The sequence below is a fragment of the Ranitomeya imitator genome, chromosome 2 (genome assembly GCF_032444005.1).
Source record: "Ranitomeya imitator isolate aRanImi1 chromosome 2, aRanImi1.pri, whole genome shotgun sequence".
In the NCBI taxonomy this organism is placed as follows: domain Eukaryota; kingdom Metazoa; phylum Chordata; class Amphibia; order Anura; family Dendrobatidae; genus Ranitomeya; species Ranitomeya imitator.
The window spans coordinates 371,063,220-371,080,069 of NC_091283.1; the positions used below are offsets into that span (position 1 = coordinate 371,063,220).

Consider the following 16,850-nt stretch of genomic DNA (forward strand, 5'->3'; position numbering starts at 1 on the left):
TGCCAGAAGAGAACAATCCCCCCCATCCCCTCACGTGACCCCATTTTGGAAATTGCACCCTTTTTTGAACTTATTAACAGGTGCAGTGACAATTTTAACTCCATGTGTGTTTTCCCGAAAGCAATAGTGAATGCTGTTGAGTGAAAATTGTAAATCTGCCAATGTAGTGCCAATACATTGTAGTGCCCATATATTGTGCCTATCTAGTTCATAAATATTCAAGAAAGAGAGGCCAATTGGAAGTTTTTTTTTTATAAAAAACGTTACAAAAATTCTTTATTGACCCATTAGAACACTACAAATAAACAATTGCTACAAACAGATCAGTAAAACATTGTGCTTTAAAGGGAATCTGTCACCCCAAAAATGGCCTATAAACTAAGGCCACCGGCATCAGGGGCTTATCTACAGCATTCTGTAATGCTGTAAATAAGCCCCTGATGTATCCTGAAAGATGAGAAAACAGGTTAGATTATACTCACCCAGGGGCGTTCCCGCTGCGGTCCGGTCAGTTGGGCGTCACGGTCCGGGTCCAGCGCCCTCCATCTTCATACGATGATGTCCTCTTCTATGCTTCCTGCTGCGGCTCCGGAGCAGGCGTACTTTGTCTGCTTTGTTGAGGGCAGAGCAAAGTACTGCAGGGAAAGGTCAGAGAGGCCCGGCGCCTGCGCACTGCAGTACTTTTCTCTGCCCTCAACAGGGCAGACAAAGTACGCCTGCGCAGGAGCCGGGGCAAGAAGACAAGAAGAGGATGTGATCGTATGAAGATGGAGGGTGCTGGACCCGGACCGTGACGCCCATCGGACCGGACCGCAGCGGGACCGCCCCTGGGTGAGTATAATCTAACCTGTTTTTCTTATCTTTCAGGATACATCGGGGGCTTATCTACAGCATTACAGAATACTGTAGATAAGCCCCTGATGCCGGTGGCCTTAGTTTATAGGCCATTTTTGGGGTGACAGATTCCCTTTAAGAGACACTAAAAAACAGTGGTGGCGAACCAGCTCCGGAACGCAGTGTTCCGGGAGTTAAAGTGCACTTAGTGCAGGGTGTCAGCTGTGACAATCAGCTGACACCCGGCCCCGATCAGCCACACACCCCCCATGTGCGCGGCAGATCGGTAATGACGTACTATTCCGTCCATAGGAATTAGGGCCCAGGTCACATGGACGGAATAGTACGTCTGATGGCAGAAAGGGGTTAAAGCACATTGTTTTTCTGGACTGTATGTAGGAATTGTTTATTTGTAGTGTTCTAATTGTGTCAATAAAGAATTTTTGTAACTTTTTTTATAAAAAAAACTCCAATTGTCCTCTCTTTCTTGAATATGATGTTTTTTTGGAGTAACATTTAAGTAGCTGGGTGATTCTCACTTGGCGAAATATATGGAAAAATATGAGACTGGGTGTTGTGTTAGTTCATAAATATTTGTGAACACAGCCATACAGACTTGTTTGGCAAAATGTCACTACTACAGCTCATGTCACAAAAGAGCAAGATGTCATGTAGCGAAGCTTGTGTAAAAGTAAAAATGTTATGGCTGCTATGACTATGAGTGAATGAACACAAAAATCCGTAGCTCCCAAATGCCCTGGATACAGCAGAACAGTCATAGACCGGTCATTTCTAAGCCAATGTTTGAGCAGGAGACTAATATATTGTGAGATGATTTACACAGATTAGTGTATGGTCTAAAATAAATAGGTGCATGTAAAGACACCGCGGAGACACCATCACGTGTTTCTCAACGCAGTGATTCCAGAACACTGCCCCCATCCCTTATGGGAAATATGCAGATGCATGTAAAGAAGCTGCGGAGACACCATCACGTGTTTCTCGACGCAAGCAGTGAATAGCCAGGCCTTTCCCCGGGAAGGAACAACCATGGGAAGGGCAGCATCCTATGAAGGAAAACCACCTATGCCAAGCATGGTATCCATCCACAGACAGCTGTTTCGGGGTTTTTGCCCCTCATCAGTGTGGAGTAGGAATCTGGCTATTCCCATGGTTGTTCCTTCCCGGGGAAAGGCCTGGCTATTCACTGCTTGCGTCGAGAAACACGTGATGGTGTCTCCGCAGCTTCTTTACATGCATCTGCATATTTCCCATAAGGGATGGGGGCAGTGTTCTGGAATCACTGCGTTGAGAAACACGTGATGGTGTCTCCGCAGTGTTGGATGTTTTGGTCTCCCCGAGGCCAATCATCTGTGCCTTTATAGCCTTTTTACTAGGCACTGCTCCTAATAGCCAGATTCCTACTCCACACTGATGAGGGGCAAAAACCCCGAAACAGCTGTCTGTGGATGGATACCATGCTTGGCATAGGTGGCTTTCCTTCATAGGATGCTGCCCTTCCCATGGTTGTTCCTTCCCGGGGAAAGGCCTGGCTATTCACTGCTTGCATCGAGAAACACGTGATGGTGTCTCCGCAGCTTCTTTACATGCATCTGCATATTTCCCATAAGGGATGGGGGCAGTGTTCTGGAATCACTGCGTTGAGAAACACGTGATGGTGTCTCCGCAGTGTTGGATGTTTTGGTCTCCCCGAGGCCAATCATCTGTGCCTTTATAGCCTTTTTACTAGGCACTGCTCCTAATAGCCAGATTCCTACTCCACACTGATGAGGGGCAAAAAACCCGAAACAGCTGTCTGTGGATGGATACCATGCTTGGCGTTGGTGGCTTTCCTTCATAGGATGCTGCCCTTCCCATGGTTGTTCCTTCCCGGGGAAAGGCCTGGCTATTCACTGCTTGCGTCGAGAAACACGTGATGGTGTCTCCGCAGCTTCTTTACATGCATCTGCATATTTCCCATAAGGGATGGGGGCAGTGTTCTGGAATCACTGCGTTGAGAAACACGTGATGGTGTCTCCGCAGTGTTGGATGTTTTGGTCTTCGCGAGGCCAATCATCTGTGCCTTTATAGCCTTTTTACTAGGCACTGCTCCTAATAGCCAGATTCCTACTCCACACTGATGAGGGGCAAAAACCCCGAAACAGCTGTCTGTGGATGGATACCATGCTTGGCATAGGTGGCTTTCCTTCATAGGATGCTGCCCTTCCCATGGTTGTTCCTTCCCGGGGAAAGGCCTGGCTATTCACTGCTTGCGTCGAGAAACACATGATGGTGTCTCCGCAGCTTCTTTACATGCATCTGCATATTTCCCATAAGGGATGGGGGCAGTGTTCTGGAATCACTGCGTTGAGAAACACGTGATGGTGTCTCCGCAGTGTTGGATGTTTTGGTCTCCCTGAGGCCAATCATCTGTGCCTCTAAAATAAATAGGTGTTAGTAGTACATATGAAGAAAAAAATCCAAAATGCTGTACTAATAATATAATAACAAAAATAGAAAACATTAATCATCTCCTAACCATGGACCTTCCCAGCTTGATAATATCAGCTCACAGTTGTCTGTTTTACCTTTGCTGGTTATTAAAAATAACAGAGACATCACATAGTTTTCTCATTTATTTATTAGCTTAATACATGTACACTAAACTAGACATACAAGGCCATGATTATATATCTCACGGATATCAAGTAAATCTGCCTGTTTATCTATCTATCTATCTATCTATCTATCTATCTATCTATCTATCTATCTATCTATCTATCTATCTATCTATCTATCTATCTATCTATCTATCTATCCATCTATCTATATATCTATCTATCTACCTATCCATCTATCTATCTACCTATCCATCTATTTATCTATATTTTTGCCCATCTTTTTTTTTTGTTCAAATAAATTTTTATTAAGAATAACAGTACAATTAACATGTTTCATTTGCATTTTCAATACAGAGTATTTTTCCCCCCTCTCCCTTCAAACAGCCCCCTTCGATCCCAAAGCCCCCCTCCCCCACCCCACAAAGCAGCTCGTCTTGTTAATTACTACCATCATTAAAACAATTGAGTGTCTAATCCCTCAACCAATCGTATAAGCCACACTTCACATTACTATCCCATAGCAATCCATGGAGACCACATTTTATTGAACGTTTCAGTTTTCCCTTTCTTCTTATAAATATTTTTGCCCATCTTTAACGCCTAAACATCTGTCATTTCTATTCTTCATTCGATTCCTGAACATGTCACATGGATGGGGCACATGAACAGCACACGGAAATATCAAAATATGTGACGTAGGCCTTAGTAAGCCGTTCATGTCTTTAAGAGAAAAGAGAATTGAACATCTATATTATACATCTCATCACAAGTTTCCCTTATTATCTTCAATAATTGTATTATTACACGGATTCTTTATGATGTTACATTGGCTGATCTTCTTCCAATTCAGGTCTCTACTATATCGGACCCTCTCAGCGGAAATCTTCTATATAAGTATATTTTACTTATTGACCCATCAGGGATGGATAGGAGCACGGATAAGATGGTGGAGAGGATATTACACCTCACCCTAGAGATCCTCTTCCGGCTTACTGGAGAGGTGAGAGATTCTGATGACGTCATATTACATCATTCTTATCTATGAGAATAACAGAACTGGAGAGGTGAGGACTCTGGAAATGTCTGTAGTGAGATTTATTAATGTCTCTCTATAACCAGGATTACACAGTAGTGAAGAAGACCTCTATGGAGCGCTGTCAGGCCCCTGTGTCTGAGGGATGGGGAAGACCCCTGAGCCCAATCACGGGGCCTCCACCTCACCCCCTGATACACGAGGACATCAATGACCAGAAGATCCTAGAACTCACCTACAAGATGATTGAGCTGCTGACTGGAGAGGTGACACTGCTGGGAATGCTGGGACATTATACAGTGATGCTATAAAGGGATCTGGTTGATGACGGTATCATTGTATGTGTCAGGTTCCTATAAGGTGTCAGGATGTCACCGTCTATTTCTCCATGGAGGAGTGGGAGTATTTAGAAGGACATAAAGATCTGTACAAGGACGTCATGATGGAGGTTCCCCAGCCCATCACATCACCAGGTAATGGACAAGACTAAATACACATGACCTATAATTATCAGTATGTAAACCATTTAGACCCTGTATGTGTTTCCTCCAGATCTGTCCAGTAAGAGGACAACACCAGAGAGATGTCCACCTCCTCTTATTCTTCAGGACTGTACAGAAGAAAATCCCAATGTTCCTCAGGATCATCAGGTAGATGGAGAGAAGGTGTCATGAGATCTCCCCTATGATGTGTAGACGGCTGTGAAGGTCTTGTGCTTAGTCTTGTTTTATCCACCAGTATTATATGTTTTATACTTGTGTAATGAGAACAGTGGAGATGGCAGGATTAGAGCTGATCATAGATGTGACTTCTACATCTGTCTGTGACTTTTACAATATTTGTTTCAGGGTGAAGATCTGACCCACATTGATACTACAGAGATATATGTGAGGGGTGATGAGTGGTGTAAAGAAGAGATTCCTATAGATAACCGCCCAGGTGAGTAGTAACCACTAAATGCAGAGAAGTCACAGATTCTTCTTCCTGCATAATTATATGTTGCATTGCTTTAGGGTTTGTTGCTCAGAGCTTTTTGATGTGCATTTTTACTGACTGAAAGATTTAGTGCTTCGAAAAAAAAAAAGACACCTTTAACATTTTTTTATTAACGCATTTGTGATACAACATTTCAAAGGCCAAAATTGAAGTAAATAGCTGCAAGTCAAATTCATGTATGAGATAACCAAGATGATTCTATAAAGTGATGGAAGTCTAACGCTCAAAGTAGCAGTGGATGGTGAGATAAGGAGCCTGAAAGTTAAACATTCAAAACATTGTTAATACCGGTTTTCCACAAAGAAAAATATAGTTGCAATCTCTGTACAATCAGCTCTGATTTGGTCATGTGATTGATCCAGCCTAAATCCATTCATAGCAGGAATGTATTAGTCTCTGCTTCGTACAGTGTTTTGTAAATTGGTCAACGGGTCATCAGGAAGAAGCATGGAGATTTGGGGGGGCACCTGGCCATCAGTGGAAAAGGATTATTAATAATAATATCTCATGAGATGTAAACCCTTGAGGGCCATGGACCTGGCAACAATGTATATAGGGCAAGTGCTATGCACCAGCTCGCCGTGGACTTGGTGTGGTGGCAGCTCAGAAGAGGTAAGTTAAACCCTGATATGATTGACCTCTATTACCTCAAGATAAGGATTCAGAGAATATTTCAAATCGGCATTTGTTTAGCGATAATCCAGCACCACATAGAAAGGTTGAAACATTACTTTTATTTCCTGGTTAAAAACAATCCTACTGTACAGGTGCCACATCCCCACTGACGCGTTTCTTGATTGTTCACAGCCCTTATTCATAGCACACGGGTGACTACATGGTACAGGAATAATCGCTTAATCCATCAATAGACCATAGATCTTAACAACAAAGAAATGCTATACAATACCAAAAAGAGAAGAATATATGTAAGATGCTAACATAGGTGCAAGAAATCCATTTTTTAATTTATACTCTCCTTCTCATGAGGGCTTACAAAGTTGTCATGCTCCTGAGTTCAAACCCTGGAGCTTGTGTTTTATGGTCGACTTCTCTGTCCGCCGAACCACAGCGCAGACACTTTTTTTTCTCCTTTTGTTTAGGTTCTGTTAGGGTATGTGCACACGTTGCGGATCTGCAGCAGTTTTCCATGCAGTGTACAGTACCATGTAAACCTATGGAAAACCAAATCCGCAGTGCACATGCTGCGGAAAATTCCGCACAGAAACGCAGCGCTTTATTTTCCGCACATGTCAATTCTTTGTGCGGAATCTGCAGCGTTTTACACCTATTCCATTATAGGAATCTGTAGGTGTAAAAACACAGGCGAAATCCGCACAAAAACCGAGGAAATTCCGCAGGGAATCTGCAGGTAAAACACAGGTCAATTAACCTGCGGATTATGCAGAATCCACGCAGAAAAATCCGCAATAGAATCCGCAACGTGTGCATATACCCTAGTTCTGGCTGCAGTCTGTTTAGACTAACACAGGTGTTTTCATTTGTCTGTCCTATCAACTTTCGGGTGAGGCTTTATATTCTGTCCCCCTGCTGACATTTCCTGCTGGTGATAGTCTCTTTTGTGTGTTCAGCCACTCTACTGTAGTTTAAAGTCAGCCAGTGAAAATCCAGTTAGGGTTTATCTCTTTTCTGTTCTGTACTCTGCACCTATCTTCTTTTTCTTTTTAGAAGGCATCTAACATGGCATATTTTATCCTTTTTTGTATTTTGTGGTTTAGTTTACTCAAAAGGACAAAACATAGTCATCACCACTGTAATGCCTAGAAAGAAAAAATCTCATTTTGGATCTTTTAGTCGTGCATTTATTATTATTGCTCATGGTAAAAACATGGATCATTTCTCTTGTCATCCTGTTTATTAAGGCTGTGTTCACACGTTCCGGTTTTTTCGCGGTTTTTTCGCATTTTTTCCCGATAAAAACGCTATAAAACCGCAAAAAAAACGCATACAATAAGCATCCCATCATTTAGAATGAATTCCGGATGTTTTGTGCACATGATGCGTTTTTTTCCGCAAAAAAAATGCATACCGCACAAAATCCGGACATGCTCTATCTTTTTGCGGTTTTTCTGCGGATTTCCCACTCCAAAATGCATTGGGAAGTGTCCGGAAAAAACCGCGGAAAAATCGCGTCAAAAACGCGTCAAAACTGCAGAAAATGTCCGGAATTCTCAGGAATTTTCTGCATGAATTCCTGAACGTGTGCACATAGCCTTAATCAAGCCCAATCTATATCTCGCTAATTCCCTCAACGGGAGCCCTGGTTCATCCATCCAGGCAGCCCAAAGCTGTTCACATTTATTAATATTGCCTCTTTTTTGTACACACCTTTTTCCAAACTTATAAATCAGTTTATTTTGTTGATATATTCCTTTTTTGTTGTGCTTTCAGTATCCAACCAGTGTTGCGCTATTAGTTTCCTTGCTAAATACAGCTATTTTACCTGGCTCAGTTGTCTGTAGATCTTCCACATACCCCAGCACACAAACTAAGGGCGTAGTTTCCAATATCACCTTAAACACTCGTCTAATTAATCCTAGTACTTTCCTCCAGTATGCCTCCAGTTTAGGACATGACCACATCATATGAAGTAGAGTAGCCGGCTCCACCCCACACCTTGGCCCCAAACTTACACATAAACTCCGGTGTTCTATACACCTTATGTATTAGATAAAGTTGAGAAAGTCTATGCATTTCATTAAGAGAGAGTTGAGGTACCCTTTCCAATATATCTACCCATTGACCTTCTATTGGGCCGATCTCTGCCTCCCATCTCTCTTTACTATGAATTGGGTATTTGCTTAGCACTAATGTTAATAAAGATCTATATAGCTGTGATATTATCCCAGATGAACTATTTGATCTACTAATTAACTGTATATTTGGTACATAGATCTTCTCACCACTCTCCATAAAGTCCACATTGAAGGCATGACGTAGCTGGAGGTATTTATAAAAGTCCTTTGGATTGAGATCAAACTCCTCCTGTAATTGTGCATAAGATTTGAGTACAGTTTCCTGATGATCCTGAAGTAGGCCAAGTGATTTTTGCATAGGGCAAGGAGGATCAGGGTGAGGATTATGTGGTCCAGACTCTTGGCACGTGAGACTGGACATTGTGGAAGACAGACTGGGAAACATTCTGGAAGCATTATGTGGCATCCGACCGACCAACTGTTTGCACTGTTCTGGCTTCAAGAGTGGTGTCCCATGCTCCCCAGAAAAGTGAGACAGAAAGGTGGACAAGAAGGTAGGTCTTGTGGATGAGCGTGTTTGTTGTGCTCCCGCAGCAAGCAGCTTCATCTGGCTCATGGCCTTGGTGTGCACCATCAGGAGCACATCCACTTCCCCGTCCCTTACCACATGCCTTGCGCATTTTAAAGTGGGTATATAATACAGTGGGGCAAAAAAGTATTTAGTCAGTCAGCAATAGTGCAAGTTCCACCACTTAAAAAGATGAGAGGCGTCTGTAATTTACATCATAGGTAGACCACAACTATGGGAGACAAACTGAGAAAAAAAAATCCAGAAAATCACATTGTCTGTTTTTTTATAATTTTTTTTGCATATTATGGTGGAAAATAAGTATTTGGTCAGAAACAAACAATCAAGATTTCTGGCTCTCACAGACCTGTAACTTCTTCTTTAAGAGTCTCCTCTTTCCTCCACTCATTACCTGTAGTAATGGCACCTGTTTAAACTTGTTATCAGTATAAAAAGACACCTGTGCACACCCTCAAACAGTCTGACTCCAAACTCCACTATGGTGAAGACCAAAGAGCTGTCAAAGGACACCAGAAACAAAATTGTAGCCCTGCACCAGGCTGGGAAGACTGAATTTGCAATAGCCAACCAGCTTGGAGTGAAGAAATCAACAGTGGGAGCAATAATTAGAAAATGGAAGACATACAAGACCACTGATAATCTCCCTCGATCTGGGGCTCCACGCAAAATCCCACCCCGTGGGGTCAGAATGATCACAAGAACGGTGAGCAAAAATCCCAGAACCACGCGGGGGGACCTAGTGAATGACCTGCATAGAGCTGGGACCAATGTAACAAGGCCTACCATAAGTAACACACTATGCCACCATGGACTCAGATCCTGCAGTGCCAGACGTGTCCCACTGCTTAAGCCAGTACATGTCCGGGCCCGACTGAAGTTTGCTAGAGAGCATTTGGATGATCCAGAGGAGTTTTGGGATAATGTCCTATGGTCTGATGAAACCAAACTGGAACTGTTTGGTAGAAACACAACTTGTCGTGTTTGGAGGAAAAAGAATACCGAGTTGCATCCATCAAACACCATACCTACTGTAAAGCATGGTGGTGGAAACATCATGTTTTACTGCTGTTTCTCTGCAAAGCGGCCAGGACGACTGATCCGGGTACATGAAAGAATGAATGGGGCCATGTATCGTGAGATTTTGAGTGCAAACCTCCTTCCATCAGCAAGGGCATTGAAGATGAAACGTGGCTGGGTCTTTCAACATGACAATGATCCAAAGCACACCACCAGGGCAACGATGGAGTGGCTTCGTAAGAAGCATTTCAAGGTCCTGGAGTGGCCTAGCCAGTCTCCAGATCTCAACCCTATAGAAAACCTTTGGAGGGAGTTGAAAGTCCGTGTTGCCAAGCGAAAAGCCCAAAACATCACTGCTCTAGAGGAGATCTGCATGGAGGAATGGGCCAACATACCAACAACAGTGTGTGGCAACCTTGTGAAGACTTACAGAAAACGTTTGACCTCTGTCATTGCCAACAAAGGATATATTACAAAGTATTGAGATGAAATTTTGTTTCTGACCAAATACTTATTTTCCACCATAATATGCAAATAAAATGTTAAAAAAACAGACAATGTGATTTTCTGGATTTTTTTTTCTCAGTTTGTCTCCCATAGTTGAGGTCTACCTATGATGTAAATTACAGACGCCTCTCATCTTTTTAAGTGGTGGAACTTGCACTATTGCTGACTGACTAAATACTTTTTTGCCCCACTGTATATGCTTGCAAACTTTCTGTTATTAATAGGGAAATTAAAATATGTAGCTGTGAAAAGGACTTGTTTTAGGTTGCAGCAGCAGTATACCTATAGAAGGACCGTAAGGCAATAATCCTGGCCTATATGCCTCTAATCCAAAACTATCCTTCCTCCACCAGCTATCCCTACACTGCGTGCAGGTAACAGTGGTTTATCTAGCGAAAGGAGAGTATGTAGCCCCTAAAAGGACAGTAGCGGTGTACAGGTACTGCAATAGCAATTAAACACTGCCTATATGCCTGCTCTAATCTAAGCTCTCCCCCTGAATCAGCTCACCCTGAACTGCTTTCAAGCATCGCGTCATCGGGTCTTCTATAAGACCAAATGACGCGATGTGGCCGGAAAATCACAGTTATGCCTGCAGCCAACATGACTTTGGCATTACCGTGTATGGCAGGCAATCCCTGCATTTTTATTGGCTGTCTAACAGCCGGGGGTTGTTTTTTGCATAGGGCAAGCTGTGGACTGCCCTTGTTGTTTTGGGGTGCAAAGGGCTATTGTAGTTTCAACAGGACACAATAGGGTAATTACCAAGCTCCGCTCAAGGGACTGATCTTTGCTAGATGGATGTCTGCACTAGGACATTATCCCTTGAACACTGACAATTGGGCAAGATGGTTTTAACCCTCCTGTGGAACCATGAAAAAAATCACTGCTTTGGTACCATGGGGTCTATATGACCCCAGGCTCACAATCGTCATATTTAATTAAAATGAACATGCTGCTGTTCAGAATAATCAAGTTTTATTCTGTCGTCATTTTAGAGCACAGTTATGAAATCAAACTTAACTTTGAAGTGATTTGTCTTCATCAAACACAAACTGAAATGTATACCAAAATGTTTTACTAATAACTAAAAGTATTCAAATTCAATATTAAAAAATAAACGCACAATAACTGCACCTGTGTGGATTTTAGTAAAAACATAATGACAACAAATGATCTGGCAATAAATGTAGCCCTTTCATTCACTCATGTCATAGTGCCATGTTCTTCACAAATGAACTTCTTGCAGTCACTGCAAAGAAATCTCGTCTTTTTGTCCTTCGATCGAGGACAAACATAGCACCGTTTGCGCTGTCCTGTAACACTGCTGGTGTCACTTGGAACTAGCCATTGTTTATTTACAATTATATTACAAAACCTGTGAATAAACAGAAAATATAAAAAAAAAATGTCAGACAATAAAGGTACTATGGGGTCAGGAGAGTCCCAAACCCAGAAAATTGAAAATTACTTTGAAACAAAATTGAAAAATAAATTCAAAATATCAACGACATAAGCAGAAATATGTTACTTGGAAATACATAGAAGGTCAATGTCTGAGATTGACCAGTTTTAGAAATATTTCAATTTATTGAGCGCTGGGGTCTATATGACCCCATGTTTCCACAGCAGGGTTAATTTTGTCTATTTCACATTTTAGTGACTGATGGTTGCATAAGTGTCAGCTGACCTTGGATTAGATACATTTTCATTTTTTATCTGATCTTAATTAGGCATTTTATTGTGTGCACTTTTATTTTGTTGAATATCTTGATTAAAAGTTATGCTTTAATGATCACAATATGTTGATCTACACCAGGGGTCCTCAAACTTTTTAAACTTGGGGCCAGTTCACGGTCCCTCAGACCATTGGAAGGCCGGAATATAGTTTTTAAAAAAACTATGAACAAATTCCTATGCACACTGCACATATCTTATTTTAAAGTAAAAAAACAAACAGGAACACATACAATATTTAAAATGAAGAACAAGTAAAGTTAAAACCACAAACTTACCGGTATTTCAATGGGAAACATGGGCCTGCGTTTGACTAATGAGATGGTCAATGTCCGGTTCCATATTTGTCACTGCTAGTCGTAACAAGTGAAGCAATTGTCCCCTTTCTTGATATCATTGTTTCCGATAGATTCCAAATTGCTATTAATAAACAACATATATATATATATATATATATATATATATATACAGTATATATATATATATATATACAGTATATATATATATAGCGCTACAGAAACAATATACTAGCAATAAAATTGCCCACACAGAGACATACAGCCTCAACAGTGCCCATATTGGTGGAACTCCGCTTTTACCTCAGGCTCAGACTGGTGTGGTGTGAGAGTCCCCAAAAGGCAGGTAAATGTCCACAATAGGCAGGTAAATGTTAACAATAGGCAGTATAGGTCCCCAATAGGCAGGTAAATGTCCCAATAGGCAGGTAAATGTCCCCAGTAGGCAGCATAGGTCCTCAATAGGCAGCACAGGTCCCCAATAGGCAGGTAAATGTCCCCAATAGGCAACATTTGTCCCCAATAGGCAGGTAAATGTCCCCAATAGGCAGGTAAATGTCCCCAATAGGCAGCATAGGTCCCCAATAGGCAGCATAGTCCCCAATTGGCTTTCCTCGCCGCCTCGTCATTCAGCCCGTGATTAAAGGGCCACCGGTATTGAACTGTAGTGACGTTCAATGTCAGCCGTGCCCAGGGGCTGGATTAATGTCCTCGGCAGGCTGCATGTGGCCCGCTGGCCTTAGTTTGAGGACCCCTGTTCTACACTATCGGTGAGGTGTCCAGGAGATTTTTTTGTTTGAGAATTGCTTAGATTTACTTTTTTTTCCCATATTGTTGATCAGTTATTAATTGCAAAGGGAGTTTCCAGTAGAAGGTCTACACAAAATGTAGCAATGGACATATTTTATTTAAAACCTTAACAACCTCTTTAATTGTATTGGTCAGTTATTCTGTTATGAATATGCTTACGAGCAAGGTGGTGCAAACTGTGGAAAGCTCAGTGCTGGCCAAAACAAGAGAGTGGGTGTAAGTAATACCTGGTAGTCACCCTTTAACTGCGGTTTGGTCTTCACTGCAGGGAGTCCTTGATACACAGGATATAGTCGCTGACTGGTATTTTACAGTTTATCAAGTCAAAAATGATCCACGTGAGGCAGGAAGCAGTTTAGGAGCAAGCCAAGATCAATTTCTAGTAATGAATCAATGTCTATTGAAAAAAAAATATATACATTTATTTTTTTTTCAGATTTTAATGCAAATGATCATAGTATCACATCTGATACCTTTGAAGAAAATCCCATTATGCCAGACATAACTCCAGTTCTTCTTCAGAAAGAGAAATATAGCAAAAGGGATGGTGAACAACAAAGAGCACACAGAAGAAAGAAGCCATTTTCATGTTGTCAGTGTGGGAAATGCTATGCAACAATATCTGATCTTATTGAGCATCAGATAATTCACGGGGGGGAGAATCCATTTTCTTGTTCCAAATGTGGGAAAGGTTTTGCAGACAAATCAGCTCTTGCTAGGCATCAGAAAATTCATACAAGGGAGAAGACAGTTTCATGTTCACAATGTGGGAAATGTTGTTCTACGAAATCTTATCTTACTAAACATCAGCGAATTCACACAGGTGTGAAGCCATTTTCATGTTCACAATGTGGGAAACGCTGTTCTACGAAATATAATCTTACTAAACATCAGCAAATTCATACAGTGGAAAAGTCATTTTCATGTTCAGAGTGTGGGAAATATTTTGATCGGAAAACAAATCTTGCTAAACATCTGAGAATTCACACAGGGGAGAAGCCATTTTCATGTTCACAATGTGGGAAATGTTATGTAACAAAATCTGATCTTACCAAACATCAGAAAATTCACACAGGAGAGAATCCATTTTCATGTTCAGAATGTGGAAAATGTTGTATAACAAAATATGATCTTAATAAACATCAGAGAATTCACACGGGGGAAAAGCCATTTTTATGTTCAGAATGTGGACAATGTTTTGCAGACAAATCATATTTTGCTAGGCATCAGAAAATTCACACAGGGGAGAAGCCATTTTCATGTTCACAATGTGGGAAATGTTGTTCTACGAAATCTGATCTTACTAAACATCAGCGAATTCACACAGGGGAGAAGCCTTTTTCATGTTTAGAGTGTGGGAAATATTTCAATAGGAAAACTAATCTTGCTATACATCTGAGAATTCACACAGGAGAAAAGCCATATTCATGTTCAGAATGTGAGAAATGCTTTACATTGAAATCATATCTTGTTGCACATAAGAGATTTCACACAGAAGAGAAACCATTTTTATGTTCAGAATGTGGAAAATGTTTTAATTGGAAAACAAATCTTGTTTCACATTTAAAAATTCACACAGGGGAGAAGCCATTTTCATGTTCACAATGTTGGAAATGTTTTACAGAGAAATCACACTTTGTTAGACATCAGAGATTTCACACACGGGAGAAGCCATTTTCATGCTTAGAATGTGCAAAATGCTTTTCTTTAAAATCTGATCTTGTTAAACATCAGACAATTCACACAGGGGAGAAGCCATTTTCATGCTCAAAATGTGGGAAATGTTTTAAGAACCAATCAGTTTTAGCCTCGCATGAAAAGATTCACACGGGAGAGAAACCATTTTCCTGTTCAGAATGTGGAAAATGTTTTAATCGGAAAACAACTCTCACTAGACATCTGAAAATTCACACAGGGGAGAACACATTATTCTGATCAGAATGTAATTTTCATTTTCAGAATGTGGGTACATATATATGATAGATTCGCTATATGCTTGTTAATGGCATTCCAGGGTGGGTTGGATCTCTTTGTCACATACTTTTATATCACAATTTATTTTGTTCATGTTTTGTACATGATTATTTCTAAATAAAGAATGTTATACTTTATGTGGGTGTGATGCTGCATTCAGTGGGATCATCAGGCGCTTCCTGGTTCTTCTGTATCCCCTCCTCTGGTTCAGGCCCAGGCTGGTTTAGGTGAGAATGGATAAGGGTCAAACAGAGGCCAGACAGAGCCCAGAGTAACTCCACTGCCACATTATAGTAAATGGATCCCTCGTAGGGGTTTCATCTGAATTACGTTACTTGGAGCTTTAAAGTGACTCCCCAATGTAAGTACTCAGCGTAGAGCGCATGATAAAGGTGGTCTAAAATATTATGTAAAATGTTCCAAATAAAAGCTTCAAATCAATCCACAAAAATAGCAAGTCCCCACTCAGGTCCGTCATCTGTTAACACAAATATAGAGGGATTCCATGTTACTGGTTGCACAAAGGCTCTGGAAAAACGAGATGGCCTTCACTGATCCAAAAATCCAAATGCCCCCTTCTGAACTCCAGTGTACCAAACAGAAGTTAGTGTCCACGTTTGGCATTTCTGTACGGCTCAATGTATGGGCACTACAACGTACTCGTCACTACAACGGCAGTTTGCAATTTTCACTCAGCAACATCCACTACTGCTTGTTTCTGGAAAACAAAAATCATCACAACACCTCTAGATAAATTCCCAAAGGGATATAATTTCTAAATTGGGGTCACTTGAGGGGGGTTTCTGCTCTTCTAGCACTTAATGGCTCTGTATATGGAGTCTGCAAACTATTAGAAAATTATTTGCTCCAGGATGCCTCCTGTATAACAATACTGCTTAGCCATATGGTGATATTCGGGAGGGACGGAGTGCTATTTGCCAATAGTGCTGCATTTTTCCCGAGTCTCGCCATATGGCTAAGCAGTACTGTCCAGCCACATATGGGGTAGTTATACATTCAGGATAAATTGTGGAACAAATTTTGGTGCCATTTTTGCCCATTTTCCAGTGTGAAAATGTAAAATCTGGGGCTAAAACAAAATTTGTGTGGTTAAAATGGAATTTTTTTTCTTCATGGTATAAAATTATGTGACCCACCTGTGGTGTCAATATGATCACTGCATCCCTAGATGAATTAATTGAGAAGAGTAGTTTGTAAAATGGGGTCTCTTATGGGGAGTTCTGCTCTTCTGGCACCTCGGGCTCTGCTAATGTTACATGGCACCCTCCAACCTTTCCAGCAAAGTGTGAACCCCAACATAGCACTTCTACCCTTCTGAGCTTTGCACTGTGCCTCCAAAAGTAGTTGTCGGCCACATACAGTACAGACCAAAAGTTTGGACACACCTTCTCAAGGCAAGAAATCCCACATATTAAACCTGACAGGGCACACCTGTGAAGTGAAAACCATTTCCAGTGACTACATCTTGAAGCTCATCAAGAGAATGCCAAGAGTGTGCAAAGCAGTCCTCAAAGTAAAAGGTGGCTACTTTGAACAACCTAGAATATAAGACATATTTTTAGTTGTTTCACACTTTTTCGTTAAGTATATAATTCCACATGTGTTAATTCATAGTTTTGATGCCTTCATTGTGAATGTACAATTTTCATGGTCATGAAAATGCAGAAAAATCTTTAAATGAGAAGGTGTGTCCAAACTTTT

At 41.2% G+C, this 16,850-nt stretch overlaps 1 protein-coding gene across 2 annotated transcripts in view; it reads left to right on the forward strand.

Annotated features, from left to right (window-relative positions):
- The window catches only part of LOC138663943 (zinc finger protein 271-like), a 48,628-nt gene extending 33,363 nt beyond the window's left edge, over positions 1-15,265 (forward strand). For both annotated transcript variants that reach the window (XM_069750317.1, XM_069750316.1), the window contains 6 exons: positions 4,306-4,455; positions 4,575-4,754; positions 4,838-4,961; positions 5,041-5,138; positions 5,337-5,427; positions 13,591-15,265. In XM_069750317.1, coding sequence (XP_069606418.1) covers positions 4,306-4,455; positions 4,575-4,754; positions 4,838-4,961; positions 5,041-5,138; positions 5,337-5,427; positions 13,591-15,089 — 2,142 coding nt within the window. In that variant the 3' untranslated portion in view covers positions 15,090-15,265. The remainder of the gene's footprint in view (positions 1-4,305; positions 4,456-4,574; positions 4,755-4,837; positions 4,962-5,040; positions 5,139-5,336; positions 5,428-13,590) is intronic.
- The last annotated feature ends 1,585 nt before the right edge of the window (positions 15,266-16,850 follow it).